Here is a 22,906-nt window from a genome sequence, read left to right as displayed (position 1 = left end):
TATGTATGTGTTATGGGTATAAAAGAGTGTACTATAAGGGCAATGAATTGTCCGCCATGACTTCAGACAACACTACAAAACTATATATATGCAATAGGGAGCGATTTCGGACACTACTTATGTCATGCTCTCAGAATATTCTTTCTTTTCCTCAGAGTAGAGAACTGTGGAATAACTGGTTGAAATGACAATATTTTCTCAGGTGAAGGTAACATCAGCTAGAGTACTGTGGAGTGAGGGCTCCTCCAGGACATCAAACCCGATTACAGAATCATCACAATCACTGTGGAGAGCTTCATAAAGAACGGATAAAGTCGCATTGTTCACCGAGGGCATATGCGGCCAAGTACATATTCACACAAAACCCCATTAAACAACCTAGACTATCTTTAAAATTACAGGCATAGTCACAGGCATTAAGTCGTAGCCTGACCCTAGACCGTGTGACCTGTCCTGACCCAACCCGACCCAACCATCAAATTTTGAGCCTGAACCCAAAATCACTCACTCACATATAATTTCTTCAAGCAAGTCCATTTTTTGGTAATAGGATGTGTTTTGAGATACCTTTTTCAAAATGTAAGTTGTTTTTAACTTGACACGGTGGCTCACCAAAAACAGGAGACACTGAAAACACAGTGATACGAGGCGCAACGGTCAAAAGACTGTCCGGGTCGGTCCAGTGCTCATTTACATAGAAAAAAACAACTGATGCAAAACACCTCTAACTCCTCTGTTTGTGCATGTCTGAGTAAGAGTGCATGCGTGAAACACATTTTGTTAAAATTAGAAAAATTGTCTGTCAATCAATACATTTGTTAATTGAACTGATTACATGATATGCCGATTAATTAGGCGAATTAATCGCAATTAATCGCATATAAAAATATTTGCTAAGAAAGGCCCTCAAATAACATATAAGGGTTAAATAACTATAAATAGTTATATTTAAATAATTATAAATATAATATATATTATAAATTACATTTAAATGCATAAATTATTGTGGCAGAACAGCAAAGCATTGATAAGACAATGCAAAAAGTGGCTTTAGAAAACAATATATTATTAATTTCCATATTAATATTCCATGAACAGTCTATCATTGGTCTACAGTCCACAGCAATCCATTTAGCAATTCAATTCGTCAATCTGTCCGAGATACATTTATTATAAGGGCTTTTATAAGGACATCAAAAGGACGCTTTTGGAACATCTCACTTTGGTTGCGTTGCGTCATCAACACAGAGTTTTTAAGTCGCTGTGTCAAGTTAAACGTACTTTGAAAACATAGAAAAACATTCGGAATTGCGCTCCGTCCAGCTGTGTTTGAACGCTTTCTCATCTTGTGTTGTCTGCTGTCGGTAAGTGTGGCTTGTTCTCTGTATAAGCTGCGCGTTGCCTATACAGCTGGAGCTTCGCTTACTGCCCCCTGGAGAAAACAGGTGGTACTTCAAGCTTGAATTGTTCCGATGGAAGGAATATTCCTTGTTACGGTCCGGGGACATGATTAATTTAGTTAATTTTTTAATGCGTTAATTTTATTTAATTATGGCCTATGTTATATTACATTTTAATATATTATATTAGATGAAAATATTTATAATAATACTAATTATAATAAATTATTTTTTTCATTAATTACAAGCCCGATCCCAAAGCTATCCATGGAAAAAAAAACATATTTTTTTATTAAATAATTTAAATAATTTTATTATTAAATTTATTAAATAAGATTATAAATTAAATGAACATAGCCTGCATTGTATTATATTATATTACATTAAAATATTTATAATAATAATAATGATAATAAATTATTATTTTTTTTTATTAATTACAAACCCGATCCCAAAGTTATACTTGCGCAAACCTGGCCCAAAACCCAAACGTTTGTGGGGTCCAACTGGGCTTGGGTCGGGTAACAGAACTCTACTTTACAACACAAAATTGAAGTCACTTTTTCAGTGAAAATCTTGAAATGTACACAGTTGAATGTTGAAAGTTGCACTTTCATTAGCGCATGAGAAAATGCATGTTGTTTTTAGTGCTAAACAATGCAAGTTTTTGCATGAACTCTCAAGCCACTATGAACAAGCTTCTCTCATACCGTTCGTTGTTTTTCACATGCCTTCAGAAAACTAGAAAAATGTTGCACAAGTCACACGGACAACTTTGATCACACTTTTATTGAGAAGACCGACCGAGATTTTCCTTCTGTGTTCTTCATCAGAAAGAAAGAAAGTCATACGGGTATGGACCAACATGAGGGTGAATAAATGATGACAGAATTTTCATTTTTGCATGAACTATCACTTTAAATGACTTGACTAAGATTTCTCTGCCAGGAAACCACCAGCTCACATAATGAAAATGGTCTCGTCCTTCAGATTTGGTCCTGATCATTTCAAAATATCTCAGATGGAAAACTGTAAGAACTTCCTTCAGAAAATCTCATTCTCCTGCTCTCTCCCCTTCATTAACACTTCAGTTTGGCCTCCATCTGTCCATTCAAGGACTATCTGCAGTATGAAGACTCTCATCTGCTTCATCATCTAATGGATTCTCCTGCCTTTCATCAAACAGTATCACACCAGAACTAATGAGAAAACGTTTGAAACCATCACCAGTCCGGTCACCTCAATCACAAGAATGAATCAGATTTCAAGTGAAATTCACTCCACACTTAAACTGTTTCTTTACCTGTGTTGGTGACTCAACCTGCGGTTATGTTAGGAATGGCATACTACCTACTATTTTTGAAAAGATAGTGAGCAGTATGTATAGTGTGCCTAGTATGCACATTTTCTAATAACTAAAGTATAATTCAGATCACACTTGATCTTTTTTAAAGTTAACAATTTACTTTTGGAGCATGAAAAGGGAAGTCTGAAATCATTGTAAACAACATAATCAAGACATATCGCAACACACAAAACCCTGGGCAAAAATATGAGAAACTGAGTATTTTGAAAGATAATTAAAATTGATTTGGATTTTCCATGTCAACATTTAGTAGAGGCCCTAAAGAAATTAATAATTACTCACCAAATTTGTTTAAAAATAAACAATCTATCTCATTACCGAAACACACCAACCAAATTTGCAGTTTTGGAAACAGATCATATAGACACAGCTACAAGATTTTTACTGAAAAAAGTGAAGTGACAAGTATCCAGGTATCCATGTTTGAACTTCTGCTCTTTCTGATGCATCATGGCAGAATAAGTCTTTATTTCACACACACACACACACACACACACACACACACACACAAAAGTGTGTTTTGAAAAGGCAACCAGAAAAGAAATGGCTTGATGGACACCAGGATTTTTCATTTTATTATCAAATTATTTTTTATTTCATTATGTGGCTGGGCGTATTGCAGTACACTGCAAAAAATCAATTTCTTAATTAGTATTCTTAAAACAAGATAAATGTACTTATAAGAGAATTTGTCTTGTTTTCAGAGAAATTTAACTAATTTTAGTGAGGTTTATGCTTAAACCTTTAAGCTTGGATGGGAAAAATAAAAATCCTCAATATTAATAACTACAGTCTTGACCAACACAAAATAGGTATCGTTTGAAAGTTTAGAAGCTCTACTTTCCAATGCATGTAGATATTATGACCAAAACTGAACAAGTGCTTTGAAATTTGCAGACAAATCAGAAGTGTTCCATTTTGATAATTTATAAAAAATAAAAAATAAAAATCGCACTGTACATATTATTGCAATCTGTATTCAGTAAAAACATCAAACTGATCAAATAGTCATGTGTCATATGTTGTTGGAAAGCTCTTAAAGAGTAGAATACAACCAGTCTATTTGTTTTACTCACAGACAAAAATATAGTGAGTAATAGTTAAGTATATGTCTTTGACAATTATTTTGATGTTGCTTGTATGCCGCGTTTTCACTTATAACTTCAAGAAACATACACAGAATATAAAATATCACATACCATTATTTAGAGGAGATGATTATCTTTCAAACGAGTCCACACACAAGGTAATCAGATAATAATTAATAATAATAATAATTTTATAGATGCATAGATCGTTAGATAATCCACATGAAGCACAATGTTACATATGGCCACCAGGAGATGGCGCCAAATACATGACACAGACTCAATGATGACTCAAATGACACAGAATGAAACTCATTCTATGCAATCTCATTACTAAAATCATGTCTGCATGCTATGCAAACCTTTAGTCATTGTTGTGTTTGCATGTGTAATTAGTTCTTATGTATGATAATTATGTTTTATTTGTTTGGAGATGTTTTTGGACACTATAATAATTATTTTTTGTAATGTTATAACTTTTGATTGCTTTGTCGTATCAACAAAAATGTTTTCTCAGATAGAGCTGACATGATTGGGAACAAAACAAAAGCAGTTTATCGGAGCCACCTTATTTACACCCAGATATATCAAATGTCAAATTAGAAAATTAAGAAATAAAGTAAATTTTTGGCTCAATTTTCCAGCAGTTTCTTAGGCTGAGAGTCTCAGAATTTATCATAATCTATATCATTAAAAAATGTGACAATGACACCAAACACTTGACCCTCCTTGTTTTGTTTTGTTGATTTATAAGCCTTTAACTTTGGGTATGCCACTGAAACAGGAACTTTTTAAAAAACACCTTCAGAGCTAAAAGGTTTAAAGAAGAAAAACTATTTGCCAATGGGGTAAGAAAAATAAACTTAATTCAAAGGGAAAACAAGTTTATTTTTCTTATCCCAATTTTTTCTTGTTTTAAGCATAAAGTTTACTACATCTTTCTGAAAACAAGACTTAATATCTTATAGCTTTTAGCTTGTCAAGTAAATGTATCTTGTTTTAAGAATATTTAGAAATTTCTATTGGAAAACAAGACAAAAATACTAATTAAGAAAATTATTTTTTGCAGTGTAATGAGAAACTAACCAGAAAATCTTTAAAACTCTCAAATAAAACATGAAACATCCTTTCTAATCTTTATGTGCACAATAAAGCACATCTATATCTATTGTGTTCAACTTTCAGAATAGAATTGCATAATGATTTTTATAGAAATCCGCACTCTCAAGGTTCAAGCTCAGTTTCATGAGAATCACCCATCTCATTTTTGACTCATTTGATCTGAATGCTAAAAGTTTAGACATTTCTATACAAAATTGGATCAAAAATGCAAAATAACCATATTAATGTCTGAGATGATAAAGCTGAACCATTTTCAAACAGGTTTCCTGAACACTCCCCCAATCTGCAATTGGTCGAAATAACAAATAGTCCCGCCACAAACTTATACCACTTACTGAGTCAGAAGTTTACATATCGTACCGTTCACACAAACAGTGAGTGTTTAGACTCTTCAGGAGGTCAAACTACCGATGGATCACTTAGAGTTGACTGAACATTAAACTTGGAATTTCCGGATAAGACTGGATAAGAAAACGTTATTATTAGCGAGTGATGTTGTACCTCATGTGTGCGAATACTGTTGGCCGGCTCAGTCAGTTTGATTGGTGTAGAGCGCTGGGAGGTGGTTCCGTCGTCTTCTCGATCATCCTCAGAATCGTCCTCCGAGCTGCTGGAGATCTGCTCTTCAGTGGGAGGAGGAGGAGCGCTGGCGGCCGTCTTCCTCTGTAACACTGCTTCCTCTTTACTTGACTTATTACTGAAGAGAAATGCAACACCAGAGAACTTCAATCCTGAACATTCGAACACCCACCAAATCTTTAACAACCCTCCTTATAATACCATTTAGCAAAACATACAAAGCAACTTTCAGTAAAAGAATCTGGGGTTTAAGTCAACCTCAAGGCGTGTGGTGAGTTGTGCATGGATCATGGAGAGTAGCATGAGCCTCCACATGCTGTGAGTCTCCGCGGTGTCATGCACAACGAGTCACGTGATAAGATGCGTGGATTGACGGTCTCAGAAGCGGAGGCAACTGAGACTTGTCCTCCGCCACCCGAGTAACCACACCACCATGAGGTGAGTAACCACACCACCATGAGGACCTACTAAGTAGTGGGAATTGTGCATTCCAAATTGGGAGAAAAGGGGATAAAATTTTGCAGTGTTGCTCAGGAGCTGTTTGTGCAAATCAAACATCCTTCTGGTTACGAAACCTAAAACTTTAACCATTATAACACAACATGTCAACAAGGCGCAGCAGCATACAGTGGTCCTCTCTAAACTTAAGAACTGCTTACTGCTTTTGCATTTAATAGATATTCAGAGCCCATGTGAATCATGCAAGACGTGTTAAAAGGCACGAGTTCCCACGGATATTATATATTTTAAAAAGCAAATACACGTGTCACACTAGACTGAGACAAGAGACTTTTAAAAGCACACAGCTGGATGTCAAGTTAAATATGTCTAGCATGTATTAATAAGAGCAATTAAGAAATGTGTAACTCATTCTTAGATGCTCTTAAAAACCTTTTAGAAACATTGACAAAGACCTGAGCAACAACAAGCTGGATGAAACTTTATGAATTAATCTCATCAGCCTCAATATATTCTGGACACTCTCTTTAACAAAAAGTTGATGAATAAATAACTAATAGTGCCACGCTACATTTTTAAATGAACTACATTTTTCAGTAGTGTGACAGTATTTGAGCTGTTTTAAACCTGTTCAAAACGGATTCAACAATTAATTTGATTAAATACTGTAAGTTTGTACGGAAGGTTTGTGTAAATAAACCAGTTTAAAAACCAGTTCAATAAATCATTTGAACGAATCGGTTCATTCGGACGGTTTGCGTAAATGAACTGCTTCAAAAACCAGTTCAATAAATCATTTGAACGAATCGGTTCATTCGGACGGTTTGCGTAAATGAACCGCTTCAAAAACCCATTCAATAATTCATTTGAATGAATCGGTTCATTCGGACGGTTTGCGTAAATGAACCGCTTCAAAAACCCATTCAATAATTCATTTGAATGAATCGGTTCATTCGGACGGTTTGCGTAAATGAACTGCTTCAAAAACCAGTTCAATAAATCATTTGAACGAATCGGTTCATTCGGACGGTTTGCGTAAATGAACCGCTTCAAAAACCCATTCAATAATTCATTTGAATGAATCGGTTCATTCGGACGGTTTGCGTAAATGAACCGCTTCAAAAACCAGTTCAATAAATCATTTGAACGAATCGGTTCATTCGGACGGTTTGCGTAAATGAACCGCTTCAAAAACCCATTCAATAAATCATTTGAATGAATCGGTTCATTCGGATGGTTTGCGTAAATGAACCGCTTCAAAAACCCATTCAATAAATCATTTGAAGGAATCGGTTCATTCGGACGGTTTGCGTAAATGAACCGCTTCAAAAACCCATTCAATAAATCATTTGAACGAATCGGTTCATTCGGACGGTTTGCGTAAATGAACCGCTTCAAAAACCAGTTCAATAAATCATTTGAACGAATCGGTTCATTCGGACGGTTTGCGTAAATGAACCGCTTCAAAAACCCATTCAATAAATCATTTGAAGGAATCGGTTCATTCGGACGGTTTGCGTAAATGAACCGCTTCAAAAACCCATTCAATAAATCATTTGAAGGAATCGGTTCATTCGGACGGTTTGCGTAAATGAACCACTTCAAAAACCCATTCAATAAATCATTTGAACGAATCGGTTCATTCGGACAGTTTAAGGTAAAGAACTGATAAAAAATTCATTTGAATAAATAGGTTCGTTCGGACGGTTCGTGTTAATGATCCTCTTCAATAATTCATTTGAATTAATCAGTTCATTTGAATAGTTCAAGAAAATGAACCAACTGAACAATTAATTTGAATGAATCACTTTGTTCGGACATTTCGTGTAAATGAACATGTTCAAAAACCAATTCAGCAATTAATTTGAATGAATCACCTCATTCAGACGGCTCTTATAAATGAACGGATTCAATAATTCATTTGAATTAATCAGTTTGTCTGGATGGTTCATGTAAATGAACCGGTTCAAAACAGATTTAGCAAATCATTTAAATGAATCCGTTCATTTGGACAGTTTGTGTAAATTAACCGGAACAAAAAAACAATTCAACAATTAATCTTTTAAGTTCTTATAAATGAACAGATTCAATAATTCATTTGAATTAATCAGTTCATTCGGACAGTTCAAGAAAATGAACCAATTCAACAATTCATTTCAATGAATCAGTTCATTCAGACGTTTCGTGTAAATGAACATGTTCGAAAACTGATTCAGCAAATCATTTGAAGTAATCAGTTCATTCGGACAGTTCAAGAAAATGAACCAATTCAACAATTCATTTCAATGAATCAGTTCATTCAGACGTTTCATGTAAATGAACATGTTCGAAAACTGATTCAGCAAATCATTTGAAGTAATCAGTTCATTCGGACGGTTAAATTAAAACTGATTCAACAAATCATTTAAATGAATCAGTTTGACTGGATGGTTCATGTAAATGAATCGGTTCAAAAACAATTAAACAATCTGAATTAATCAGTTCATTCAGACATTTCTTATAAATGAACAGATTCAATAATTCATTTGAATGAATCAGTTCATTCGGACGGTTTGTGTAAATGAACAAGTTCAAAAACTATTTTAAAAAATCATTTAAACGAATCAGTTCATTTGAACGGTTTGTGTAAATGAACAGGTTCAAAACTGACTCAACAAATCATTTAAATGAATCAGTTCATTTGGACGGTTTGTATAAATGAACCACTTTAAAAAATAATTCAACTAATTATTTGAATGAATCAGTTTGCCTGGAGTTTCGTGTAAATTAAAATCTTTGAAAACCAATTCAGCAATTAATTCATTTGGACAGTTCAGGAAAATGAACCAATTGAACAATTCATTTGAATGAATCACTTTGTTCGGACATTTCATGTAAATGAACATATTCAAAAACCAATTCAGCAATTAATTTGAATGAATCAGCTCATTCAGACGGCTCTTATAAATGAACCAATTCAATAATTCATCTGAATTAATCAGTTCATTTGGACAGTTCAAGAAAATGTTCAATTCTTCCAGACGGTTTGTGTAAATGAACCGGTCCAAAAACTGATTCAGCAATTCATTTGAATTAATCAGTTTGTCTGGACGGTTCATGTAAATGAACCGGTTCAAAACAGATTCAACAAATCATTTAAAAGAATCCGTTCATTTGGGCAGTTTGTGTAAATTAACCGGAACAAAAAAACAATTCAACAATTAATTAGAACTAATCAGTTCATTCGGACGGTTTAATTAAATGAACCGGTTCAAAACCGATTCAACAAATCATTTAAATAAATCAGTTTGCCTGGATGGTTCATGTAAATGAATCGGTTCAAAACCGATTCAACAATGCATTTAAATAAATCAGTTCATTTGGACAGTTTGTGTAAATGAACCTGATCAAAAACAATTAAACAATTAATCTGAATTAATCAGTTCGTTCAGACAGTTCTTATAAATGAACAAATTCAATAATTCATTTGAATTAATCAGTTCATTCGGACGGTTTGTGTAAATGAACCGCTTCAAAAACCAATTCAATAAATCATTTGAATGAATCAGTTCATTCGGACGGCTTGTGTAAATGAACCGCTTCAAAAACCAATTCAATAAATCATTTGAATGAATCAGTTCATTCGGACGGTTTGTGTAAATGAACAGGTTCAAAAACTATTTTAAAAAATAATTTAAATGAATCAGTTCATTTGGACGGTTTGTATAAATGAACCACTTTAAAAAATAATTCAACAAATTATTTGAATGAATCAGTTTGCCTGGACTTTCGTGCAAATTAAAAGCTTTGAAAACCAATTCAGCAATTAATTCATTTGGACAGTTCAGGAAAATGAACCAATTGAACAATTCATTTGAATGAATCAGTTCGTTCGGATGTTTCGTGTAAATGAACATGTTCAACACCGATTCAGCAATTAATTTGAATGAATCAGTTTGTCTGGACAGTTAAAAAAAACATTTCATCAGTTAATTTGAATGAATCAGTTAGTTCAGACGGTTCTATGCTGCTAAATGCTGCTGTTTGTCACTATTTAACTCGGTTAAATAAATTAGTTTTTTTATTGTTTATTAGTTTTATTTAGTTTACATTTTACTGATTAACTCTTTGTTTATGTGCCAGATAAATACTGCACTTATTGTAGAAACAAATGATATCCTCTAATGTTTTTAAATTAAAAAGATATTGCCCCCTTAAGTCAGTTCAATGTAGTTAATTATGTTCTTTCAAATTGACACGGCATCTAAAAAGCATGGCGCTCATACGCAAGACGTTAAAAAACAGCGACGGTCAAAGACATCCGTTTAGCCTCTAGTTTTTTACTAGAGGATGCCAAAACACATTCAGTGTGAACGGCCCCTAACTAACAACTAACTACACTGTAGCTTTAACTACTAAAGTTTAAGCTAAAGTTTCAAAGTAGCTCTCACAACACTGCTCAAACACACAAACAAGAGAGGCGTTGTGTATCTAAAAATTCACATTATAAATGCATATCTATGCACAAATCAACATGTTTTCAAGTACATAAGGTCGACCTATGAGCTCAGGACACAAGCCATGACAACTGACCCTTCCCGTTTCCCCATAAATGACCCTTGTAAATAAAGATCAATGAGATTCAATTTCACACCTGGAAAACTGCAGACAGGTGCTGCTTGCAAGGGTAAATATTCACATGCTACACAACATGAGTGTTAAGAGGCAAACGTGTGTGAAAGAGTGAATTGCTTTTCCATTGGAGAGGGTCTCTGACCGTGTAAATCAGTGTGTGTTGATATACACTGTGTTTGAGTTGTTTTGTAGTTTAAACTTTACACCTAATTAACAGTAAAGGGTGTGTGACACAGCAAAAACAGAAAGGAGGGCAGCACACGTATCGAATTACAGTAAATATTGCAAACTTACCTGAGCACTGACTTTGCACTCTCGTCTGGTTTACGAACAGTGAAAGGACTCGGGTCGAGCCCTACCGTCTTCGGCATAAACTCCCTAATAGAAAAAGAAAGAAAAATAAGAAACATGAATATGAATCTTTTAGGGATGCTATAGTAAAATATCAACATTCGGTGAGTAAACAATGGAAACATAACAGCATTAATCGTAGCTCTCATTGCACGTCAGGATGCATTGCACCAAGTTTGATGTTTCATCGGTTCTCACATTTTTCATAAACAATAGTGTTGCGCCAAGCTTAAATTGTGCTTTTTATAATTTAGGAATCATCCCCAATCAGTGTCATTATATGGAAAAGAGAAGCCTAAAAAAATCTCATACATACGGGTTTGGAATGACACGAGGGAGAGTAAATGACAGAACTGACATTTTTGGGTGTACTGTTCCTTTAACGTTAAATCAAAGCAAGATAAATCTTAGAAGTTATTAAATCGAGATTTTTTTTCTCTCCCAATTTGGAATGCCCAATTCCCACTACTTAATAGGTCCTCGTGGTGGCGCGGTTACTCACCTCAATCCGGGTGGCGGAGGACAAATCTCAGTTGCCTCCGCGTCTGAGACCGTCAATCTGTGCATCTTATCACGTGACTCGCTGTGCATGACACCACGGAGACTCACAGCATGTGGAGGCTCATGCTACTCTCCGCAATCCACACACAACTTACCACACGCCCCATTGAGACTCTACCCTCCCTAGCAACCGGGCCAATTTGGTTGCTTAGGTGACCTGGCTGGAGTCACTCAGCACGCCCTGGATTCGAACTCGTGACCCCAGGGGTGGTAGTCAGCATCAATACTCGCTGAGCTACCCAGGCTCCCGAGATTGATTATTTTAATCTTTTGACAGCCCTAATAAATTTGCACATATAATAGACCATACAGAAATCTGGTATTGTGCATGTATGCAACATACATATTTCACAATATTACAAAAATGGCTTTAAGAATTAAAATGTACATCTATATATATACTGTACATGCATACATATTGTTTTATATCAGTATCTGAAAACAAATAATCAGTAGGGATGCACCGATGTATCGGCTGCCGATATTTATCGGCCAATTATTGACCAAATTAAAACCATCGGCATATCGGTTCTAAGCATGAAAACGCTGATATTATAAAAACTGATGGTTAATTTATAATTAATTAGTAACATACTTTGTAAAACCTCTGTGAATTTAAATGGACAATCCAGAAATAATAATACCAACAATATGTAGAAGGGTTGTCACTTCTAAGAACATGTAATATTTAATTTCCATTCTTTTTTGTTCTCACGTTAATGCGGAAAAAAACGCCATAAATGGACGTGACAGTTGTGAAAGCGGCACTTACCTATAAGTGCACCTATCACCTACAAACCAGCAGACTCTGACTTTTGAGATATTGGTCTGATATCAATTAATACTGCATGACTGATTAAGATTGAAATCGAAATATGGCCTTGCGCGATTACTAAACTTTAAAGGTTGCATTCAGCGCTTCGGTCAACACTGTGTGAGCGAGTGGAGCCCTCTTAGAATAGCGTGAAGCCTTCACATGCGCTACATCTCCGCAGTAACGTGCTCAACAAGCCACATGATAAGATGTGCGAATTGACGGTCTCAGACGTGGAGGCAACTGAGATTCGTCCTCCGCCACCCGGATTGAGGCAAGTCACTATGCCACCATGAGGACTTTGAGCGCATTGGGAATTGGGCATTCCAAATTGGGGAGAAAAGGGGAGAAACAGAATAATAAGTCTCATGTAATCGCAGGTTTCTTACGTTGTCATATTTTTGAATAAGATAGTTTTTGTTACTTATGAGCATATTGCTCAGTGTCATGCTCTGTGTTGTCTGGGAGAGGAGCAACTTTGCTGCTGCTGTTTCTGCATCGCAAATCCACCGATTTGCACAGTGCTGTTGGCGCAAATAAAATGGCATGTAGCGCTGGGACATGACACCGTTGTTCAGCAAATTTAACAAGCTGTAATGCTACAATCTACTTTTTCCCTACATATTAAAGACGAATATGTTTAATACATGAGATTAACCAACTGTCCTAAAAACCCGAGCTCCTGAAAAAATACCTCATATTGAATATACTGAAATATTAGCGACTTTTCAGCAGTGACTCTGTTGTGAATTCCTCACGTTTAGACAGTTTAGGAAACTGCGTCATGTGTAGTGCGTTTTTTAGGACATGGCATATTCACAAAACAAGTTATGCATTCTGACTAAAGCGTAACTTAAAGTTCACCTGTTTCGTCAACAGTATTTTAATTATAACAAAAAACAAACAAAAAAAAAAACGTTGTCAGTGGGGCCTGGGTAGCTCAGTGGTAAAATACGCTGGGTACCACCTCTGGAGTTCACTAGTTCACTAGTTCGAATCCCAGGGCGTGCTGAGTGACTCCAGCCAGGTCTCCTAAGCAACCAAATTGGCCCGGTTGCTAGGGAGGGTAGAGTCACATGGGGTAACCTCCTCGTGGTCGCTATAATGTGGTTTGTTCTTAGTGGGGCGCATGGTGAATTGAGCGTGGTTGCCGCGGTGGATGGCGTGAAGCCTCCACACACGCTATGTCTCCATGGCAACGCGCTCAACAAGCCATGTGATAAGATGCGCGGGTTGACAGTCTCAGACGCGGAGGCAACTGGGATTCGTCCTCCGCCACCCGGACTGAGGTGAATCATTATGCGACCATGAGGATTTAGAGCGCATTGGGAATTGGGCATTCCAAATTGGGAGAAAAAGGGGAAAAATCCCCACCCCCCCCCCAAAAAAAAAAAAAAAATTGTCAACGAACATTTTCGGTAGAAATTCTGTTGACGAGATTAACACTGCGTATTATATATGTCCACGTATTGCCTGCCATGTAAAAAATTAAATAGGGGAGACACCTATAATAGAGGTCTAACCATTTTGCCGATACCAATAACCAAGGTGGTGGAAAAGGCCAATAACCGATTAATCGGCCGATAGTGTTTTTTTATTTATCGATTTATAGAATGATAAAACATTTCTTAGTCTTTCCTTACTATGACAGGCACAAACATTGAGGCACCAAGAGTCCAAAATGAATAAAATCCCAAAAGCAGTTTAGTGCGTAACCAAAATCCCAATTATAACCAGAAAAATTACGATTTGGTGCATAACACATCAAGCCCGAAATACACTGGGGACTTGGCTCCGTTATATAAAGCTCTATATGTAATTATTTACCAATTGAAGCTTTTTATAGCCTATATATTCACCAGATAAAGAGTTCTGTACATATACAGTATAAGTATGTATAAATACAGTATATAGTTCACCAGATATATCTATATCAGGCTTATTGATGAGGAATGAAAAATGTAAAAAGAACTATCAGCAACTATCGACAGATTTTTGCAGATAACCGATAGTTCCAAAAAGCGACAATCGGAACTGATTTATCGGTAAAACCGATATATCAGTCTACTTCTAACCTATAACATTACTAACTAATATTTATTCGCTTATTTGCCTGTTTTGCATACAGGAAAAGACACATTTTTCGTCATGAAAATGAGTTTGAACCTAGGGCATGTCTGTAAACACTTGTAAGGTGAGATATAATAGTGAAATGAGGCCAAATAAATCACCACAGCTAATGCTTGTTTGGCACTTTAAATACTTATTGAGCTCGTCTGGCTCCCGTCGAGAGCAGAACAGACGGCTTTCATGCAGTATTACTGAATAAACATGATGCTTTAGTCTCAGGGACAGAACAACCTTCAGTGTGTAGAAGGTGAAAATAGATGAAAATAAAATAAAATAGACTTATTTTACGGCATATTAGTATTATATTAGTTCAACAGCAATGCCTGACCAAAGAATGATGAAACACACATGAAGTGTGAAGTGTGTGTTCCTGTAAAGATTCGTCAGCCACCCAACTGACCTCATGGAGTTCGTCATGGCGATGCTAAACGTTTCGTCGAACGCGGTGAGCTCGTACGGTCTGAAGAACTCTGTGTAGATGTCAATACTCTCTTCATATCTGTTCACGTGCTTCACTGAAACCTTCTTCCTGTTCTGCTCACACTCGGCTGAAACACAGGAATATTTTTATATACTTCATGCCTTAACATACAAAACAGATGTCTGAGGTAAATAAATAAATTAAAAATTAAAATTGTTTGTTGTTAAATGAATCTCATGAAAACACAACATACATACAGTATACATAACATACAGTATTTGTGTCATTAGTGTGTCAAATAATCTCTCACCTTCATCATACGGTAACGGGAGATACAACAGCACTCCATCAGACCACCAGTGCGTGTAACTGCGAGAAATAAACACAATATGATAACATTAAATACGTATACAGGCTGAACTTTTTGATTCTCTTGAAACTTTTTCTGAAGAAAGACAAACATAAATGATAATGAAAGCCAAAATATTAAATGCCATGGCTCAATATTTACTGAGTAATCCATTATTTTGTAGAGGGGGTCAAAATGGCAATTTCACCTATGATTTTTGAACAAAGCTACAGGTAAAAACAATAACCGTAGAAAGGTGTCCGCATCATTATTTTATTTGTACTCAGAGATTGGTACATCTGTTACTAAAATCAGTTGACTTTAACAATCCTTGTTGCATTATATGCCAATGGTGTGAGTCCAAAAATAGAAAAAAACACTTTTTTGTGTCGTTTTTCAAAAGTTGTAGCACCTATAACTCTAGAATTATTAAAGATATATTAATATCCTTTTAGATTCTAGTTCAGAACAAACTTTCCTTTTTGTATCCCAATTTTTAAGTCTATATATGGTTCAGTCCCAGAGATATGGGGCTCTAAATGTGGCTTCATGTGTAAATTGTTCAATTTTCAGTAGTTGAAAACCAAATGTGGGTCACATGAAGCTAGTTTTTCTTGTCCAACAAAACAAAGGTCTGAAGGACAAATAACGTCAAAACAAGGAATGTACCTTTATTTATTCACATAAAACAATAATGTCAAAATCTCTAGTCCAAAAACACACTATTATGACAAATTAGCGACATCTGTAGTGCTACTCTTCAACCATATGGGCTTGTTTTTCCTCTGAATCATTCAGTTCCCCCAACTGAAATGGTCAAATGGATTTACATTTCGTCACGAAAAAATGTCTACTACATTGATTGTTTTATTTTATTTTTTATCACACCACTTTGTTTTAGATCATCATAGGCCATTCATCTGAAGACAGACAAACATAAATGATGATGAAAGCCAAAATATTAAATGCCATGGATGAATATTTACTGAGTAATCCATTATTTTGTAGAGGGGGTGAAAATGGTAATTTTCACTTATGATTTTGGAGCAAAACTACAGGTCAAAAAAATAACCTTAGAAAGGTGTCAGCATCATTATTTTATTTGTACTCAGAGATTGGTACATCTGTTACTAAAATCAGTTGACTTTAACAATCCTTGTTGCATTATATGCCAATGGTGACAGTCCAAAAATGGGAAAAAGCACTTTTCGTGTTCTTTTTCCAAAGTTGGCGTGCCTGTAACTCAAGACTTATTAAAGATATCTTAATATCCTTTTGGATTCTGCTTCAGGACAAACTTTTCTTTTTGTATCCCAATTTTTAAGGCTCTATATGGTTCAGTCCCAGAGATATGGGGCTCTCAATGTGGCTTCATGCGTAAATTGTTCAATTTTCAGTAGTTGAAAACCAAATGTGGGTCACATGAAGCTAGTTTTTCTTGTCCAACAAAACAAAGGTCTGAAGGACAAATAACGTCAAAACAAGGAATGTACCTTTATTTATTCACATAAAACAATAATGTCAAAATCTCTAGTCCAAAAACACACTATTATGACAAATTAGCAACATCTGTAGTGCTACTCTTCAACCATATGGGCTTGTTTTTCCTCTGAATCCTTCAGTTCCCCCAATTGAAATGGTCAAATGGATTTACATTTAAATTTCTGCCACTCTGATTTTTGCTTTTGATTTTTGGGTGAAACATGATCTGGACATGTTCTTGACAGCTTTTGTGAGATTCACCCACATATATTATCATACCGTCCTCTGTGATTGTGTGAACCGAATGGAAACACATGCAAATGTGAAAGTCTAGTCTGTCCCAGAAAACAGGCATTTTCAGTATTTGAACAAACAATGTCTTCCAGAACAGGGCAGATTCTTCTCATTTCTCTTTGTGTGGGATAATAGTCAAAAATCAGTGTAGCTCTTTGACAGTTTGACCATTTGGACAATAAGCAACAACTAGCTGTCATTACGCAAGCTACATCACAAAACGCACTAAACAGCCATGCGTCGCCCGACTGGAGGAAATCAAACTGGGTCACAAACCAGAAATGAATAAACAATCAAATCTACAAGAGGTGTGCTATTCATTTTCTATGCATCAAACTTATGATTTTCACAATGTCGAGTGACACAAATTCACCTGTGTCTGTCCTGTGGCAGGATCATGGTATTACTGTGGTGAAGGTAGAAGTCAGTGGGCAGCTCCCAGAGATGAGGCTTTGATTCACACGGCTGATAAACCTGCAGGAAGAGGTTTATAGCATCCTGTCTGTCTGCATCTGAGAGAGAGACAGGAGAGATTACTTCATTATTCACGTTTAATCAATGTGTTGAAGCAAGTAATTTCAGTGTCACTAGCGTCACCAAGCAGAACTGCAAAAATAATGATCGCTTTCAAAACTTTTTTACGAACACTCTCCATCTGTCATTGGTTGGTCAAACAGTTAGTCCCTCCCCAAATTCACGCCATTGGTTGAGACAGTGTTGCTGTGTCGGGCTGGTCAGAATGCACAAACAAACAGCAATGTTTTGAAATAGTCACTGTTTTTTATTTTTATACTTTTCGGAGGAATCAACCTATAAATGGCATACTTATATACTTGTATCTGCATATTCAACTGCATTATGAGAAAGTATTTTAATATATTAAAAAAAAACAACATTTACTTATTTTCATAAGCTGTGTGCACATTGTCAGATTTTTTTTTCCTTTTGTTTTTTTTTTTGCCATGTCTAAGACAAAATTTGCAGACTGTGAAAGACTTATTTTGTTGTAAAGCATATTTATTTTGCTTTAATAAAAGGCTTATTTTTTATTCTCTATTTTAATTATTCTAATTCTTTAAATTATAAAGCTAAATTGCAAATGGTTTGTCACAACACTTTTTGTCATGCCAATAAAATAACAGTTACTGCACAGTTCTTGCCATTCCAATAAAATATATGAAAATGGATGATAAAGATGTTGACAGTTAATTTCTTAGTTTGTAATGTTATTTTTATACTACTGCAATTTGATTTTATTTGTAAATATAACTAGTTTAATCTATTTGCAATGTTATTTTTCAACTTTAATTTTATTTTATTTGTAAATATAACTAGTTTAATCTATTTGCAATGTTATTTTTCAACTTTAATTTTATTTTATTTGTAAATATAACTAGTTTAATCCATTTGCAATGTTATTTTTAAACTTTAATTGTATTTTATTTGTAAATATTCCTAGTTTAATCCATTTGCAATGTTATCTTTAAACTTTAATTTTATTTTATTTGTAAATATAACAAGTTTAATCCATTTGCAATGTTATTTTTCAACTTTTATTTTATTTTATTTGTAAATATAACTAGTTTAATCTATTTGCAATGTTATTTTTCAACTTTAATTTTATTTTATTTGTAAATATAACTAGTTTAATCTATTTGCAATGTTATTTTTCAACTTTAATTTTATTTTATTTGTAAATATAACTAGTTTAATCCATTTGCAATGTTATTTTTAAACTTTAATTGTATTTTATTTGTAAATATTCCTAGTTTAATCCATTTGCAATGTTATCTTTAAACTTTAATTTTATTTTATTTGTAAATATAACAAGTTTAATCCATTTGCAATGTTATTTTTCAACTTTTATTTTATTTTATTTGTAAATATTCCTAGTTTAATCTATTTGCAATGTTATTTTTCAACTTTAATTTTATTTTATTTGTAAATATAACAAGTTTAATCCATTTGCAATATTATTTTTAAACTTTAATTGTATTTTATTTGTAAATATTCCTAGTTTAATCCATTTGCAATGTTATTTTTAAACTTTAATTGTATTTTATTTGTAAATATTCCTAGTTTAATCCATTTGCAATGTTATTTTTAAACTAATTTTATTTTATTTGTAAATATTCCATTTCACTTTTGTTACTTTATATTACTTATTTCTGTGCTATTTTAACGGTACTTCAGCACTTTCCGTATCAGCACTTTGGTCTACCCTGTAATTTTTTAAAGTGCATTATAAATAAATAAAATGAACTTAAACAGCTAACCAGCAAAAGCAACTGAACAAATACAAAATAACAAGCTAAATTACTGTACAGGTTTGACATTCCATTAAAAAAACACAAAGTTAAAACTGAAATTGAGAGAGGGGGAGTTTCATTAGATTTTATACGATTTTTGCGATCATAGACAAAAATGACAGATTGTAAAATATTCATTATGCTGTAAGGCATTGTTAATGTACTTTATATTACTGTTCTATTTTAATTGTGTTCCCTTTATTGTGAACACTTTAGCAATACAGGGTTTGTCATGCCAAAACAAATATATATATATATATATATATATATATATATATATTAGTATATGATAAAGTTGTTGATGTTACTTGTTGATGTTACTTTTTTAGTTTTTAGGGGTCCAAGCACAACATTTTGGCATATGTCATTTAGGAACCCTCCAGACAAAAAGTTGTTCAAAGAATTTTGATTTGTCAGACAGTTTAAAAGCTAGCCAGTTGATTTTTTGGGAGGCTATCTATTCTGAACGCAAAATCAAAACTTCACTAAACTTGGCTTACTTTGACAACAGTACATTTTGAAAACGCATGCCAAGTTTCGTCCAATTCTGCCAACAGTGGGCGCTACAACAAAAAATATGTTCTTAATCCGTAACCATTTGATCAAGAAGGTTGGCATTTGGCATGCATCTTCACTGGGACAAGTGCTAAAATATCAATAAAATATCAATCACACACACATCAATAAAAACAGGTGCCAATAACCAATCAGTATTCAGTTGCCAACAAATTAATTGGTGAATGTTCAATGATCATGAAAGTTGGTATCTGCATGCAGTGTATCTACAAGAAGCAGTGTACCAAATTTAGTAAGAAATGGTGACTATAACAAGCTCATTCACGTTTTTTTCGAATTACTCTGGAACCGTAAGGGCTAGAATACATTTTTGCAAATTCTACTTTTTCAAACTCATCCCAGGGCTTTTGTCAGATTTGCATGAAATGTAACATGTATTATCTAAAGACTGTCCCGACAAAACATTTTTCAAATATTTTGATTCATTGAGTTGTCCGGAAGATATTGCCAAAATATTTTTAGCCGTGGCCCATAATGACTAATGGCCTGTATCTTGTGAGTGCAATGTCCAAACTTCACAAAACTTGGTACACATGGACAACATGACACTCTTAGGACACATGCCAAATTTAGTCCATTTCTAATGCAAGGGGGCATTATAAATAAAGAAAATCTCTCAACTCTTAAACTCTATGTTGACATTTACAGTACAACCAATACAACTGGATCTACTGTATGTTAGCTACATGTTTTGCATAGTCATTAATTCAGCAACACAGTTTAATTATATGCTGCAATGTGTTATTAGCATCACTATTTATTATTGCTAATATTGGAACAAATATTGTATTAGATTAACTTGTATTGAACATGGAATATTCCTTTAAGGGGCTGTTAAGACCAATCCCAACCTTGCGCTAAAAAAAGCTAGATGCATCGCTACATACAGAACAGAACAAATGGTCATGAAAAACTGTTTTTGATGCAAGAAACCATGACCAATTTTAATAAGTGGAAAAATTACCGCAAATATAATACCAGAATATATCATATGTAATATTACGGTATTATTTCCAAGTTTAGCCATTAGTGTTTGGTATTGGTACAGATTGTTGTGGAGACCATTATGAGAGAATGATTATTAATCATTTCAGGAGAATTTACCTGCTTGAAGAACAAGAGTTTAAATTAGCTCTGTGGCAAGAAGATGCTATAAATACAATATAGAGAAAAGGAAAAGAACACAAAGAGAGAGAAAACGTCCATTTCTGGAGAGTTTAAAGGCAGAAATGTGAAGCGTATAATTTTATAAAAGCACTTACATTAATTCTTCTGTTAAAACACATGTTTTATTTGAGCTGTACAGTTGTTTAAATCATCGCTTTTACAGTCATTTTAGGGTGTAGGGTTTGCTAACATTACATCGACATGGCATTGAAGTTGTAAAATTGGATATAACTTTACAAAGATGTGGTTAGTAAGTGATTTTATCATCATTAAAATCATGTTAACACACATATTGTTTACATCTTGTGTCTATACTTTTGAAACAGTGAGTATTTTAACCCCTTACATTCTGGTGCATTTCTGGGCTGCTGCCCTCAATTTTTCACACTTAAATTTAAAAGCTTACCATTTACACATACTCTGGAATAATTGCAAATAATTGGTCTCAATTTTCAGACAAAAGCCTCCAATTATTTATAAATAATATTGTATGTATTTATAATCTTATGATAAACCGAATTGTCTTTTTTTTTTAATGTTTTTTGTTGTTCTAACTTTGTAAGTATGTAATTTTGGTTCTGTTCACCTGGTCTCCCTCCAAATAGTCTTATTTTATTCCACTAGATGGCAGGAAGTACCAGTAAAAATATTTTTTCCTCTATCACCTTCCTTCACAATATACACATCTGAAATGTCGGTGGCGCTCTAACACATTTTAGCCCTCATAGATGTGCTCGTCCATAGACATTCAGTCTAATTTTCAGTTCAAGCAACACCCTCATTATTTCATTGAATATCTCGGCCTCTGAGTGGACTAGAAGCTCAATCTAGGTGTCATTAGAAAGCTGAGATCCATGTATAACATTGATTCATTAATAGTCAATAACATATATTCTGATTATTTGTTTTGCATGCCTTTCCTGCTGGATGGCATATTTTGTTCTGGACATCTAAGATATAACATTGGATTATTCACACAAGCAAGTTCACAGACAAGTAAAAATGGCTCATTGTTTAGAGAACGTCCTAAGGTAAAAACTGATATAAAATTTTTAGCTATTTGGGGCTTACAACAGCAGTTATCGGTGCATAAAAGAGACGTTTGTATTTGATGACTTACGGAAATCATATTTCACTTTGTGATTCTTTTGAAAATATTTTAAACTGTGGTATTATTGCAACAAAATAAACTATACAGTCACATTGTACAGTGTTATTTTAAAGACTTTTATATTCATATAAATATTTCTACAACATAACCACTAGGTGGCGCTTATTTGCGATGCGGATGTTTTAAGGCCTTATTTTGTTATTTTTAGTAACATAAATGCAGAAGTGATGGTTATCTATGAAAAGTTCAGATTCTTTGCTTTTAAATGATGCCTCATATGCCTGACTTACTGTATGTATACGGGGACTTGAGCATTTTAAGCGTAGAGTTTTTTTGCGAGGTCCTTTTGGACCTGCCGGCGGTTTAAGAGGTTAATGTCCATTCACTTCCATTGTAAACGTCTCACTGTAACCAAGATTTTTCTTTTCTTTTTTAAAAAGGGAGGAGTCTAAGTACATTTTTGTGGTAATCAACATTATGCCACAAATGCTTTCAATTGAGCTTAACTTGTTTTGAACCCAGATTGTTCCTTTAAATAGGTCTTGAAATGTAACTTTAAACAAATATCAGCTTTAAAGGATTGTTCACCCAAAAATGTACATTCTGTCATTATTTACTCACCCAAATGCTGCTATTTCTTGTGACAAACCCAGTTTTTAACAACATGGGAGTGAGTAAATAATGTGAGAATTGTAATTTTTTATGTAATTACT

General features: G+C 34.3%; 1 protein-coding gene across 1 annotated transcript in view; it reads right to left on the bottom strand.

Annotated features, from left to right (window-relative positions):
- The window catches only part of LOC127409610 (polyphosphoinositide phosphatase-like), a 101,257-nt gene that overhangs the window by 20,000 nt on the left and 58,351 nt on the right, over positions 1 to 22,906 (bottom strand). Inside the window, exons 17-21 of the mRNA XM_051644291.1 lie at positions 17,404 to 17,542; positions 15,216 to 15,274; positions 14,885 to 15,032; positions 10,923 to 11,006; positions 5,478 to 5,673 (exon numbers count right to left, since the gene is read on the bottom strand). Of these exons, the coding sequence (XP_051500251.1) occupies positions 5,478 to 5,673; positions 10,923 to 11,006; positions 14,885 to 15,032; positions 15,216 to 15,274; positions 17,404 to 17,542 (626 nt within the window). The remainder of the gene's footprint in view (positions 1 to 5,477; positions 5,674 to 10,922; positions 11,007 to 14,884; positions 15,033 to 15,215; positions 15,275 to 17,403; positions 17,543 to 22,906) is intronic.

The sequence above is a fragment of the Myxocyprinus asiaticus genome, chromosome 19 (genome assembly GCF_019703515.2).
Source record: "Myxocyprinus asiaticus isolate MX2 ecotype Aquarium Trade chromosome 19, UBuf_Myxa_2, whole genome shotgun sequence".
Taxonomy (NCBI): Eukaryota; Metazoa; Chordata; class Actinopteri; order Cypriniformes; family Catostomidae; genus Myxocyprinus; species Myxocyprinus asiaticus.
The sequence above is the reverse complement of the archived record's forward strand: the minus strand, read 5'-3'. Positions and strand labels throughout refer to the sequence as shown.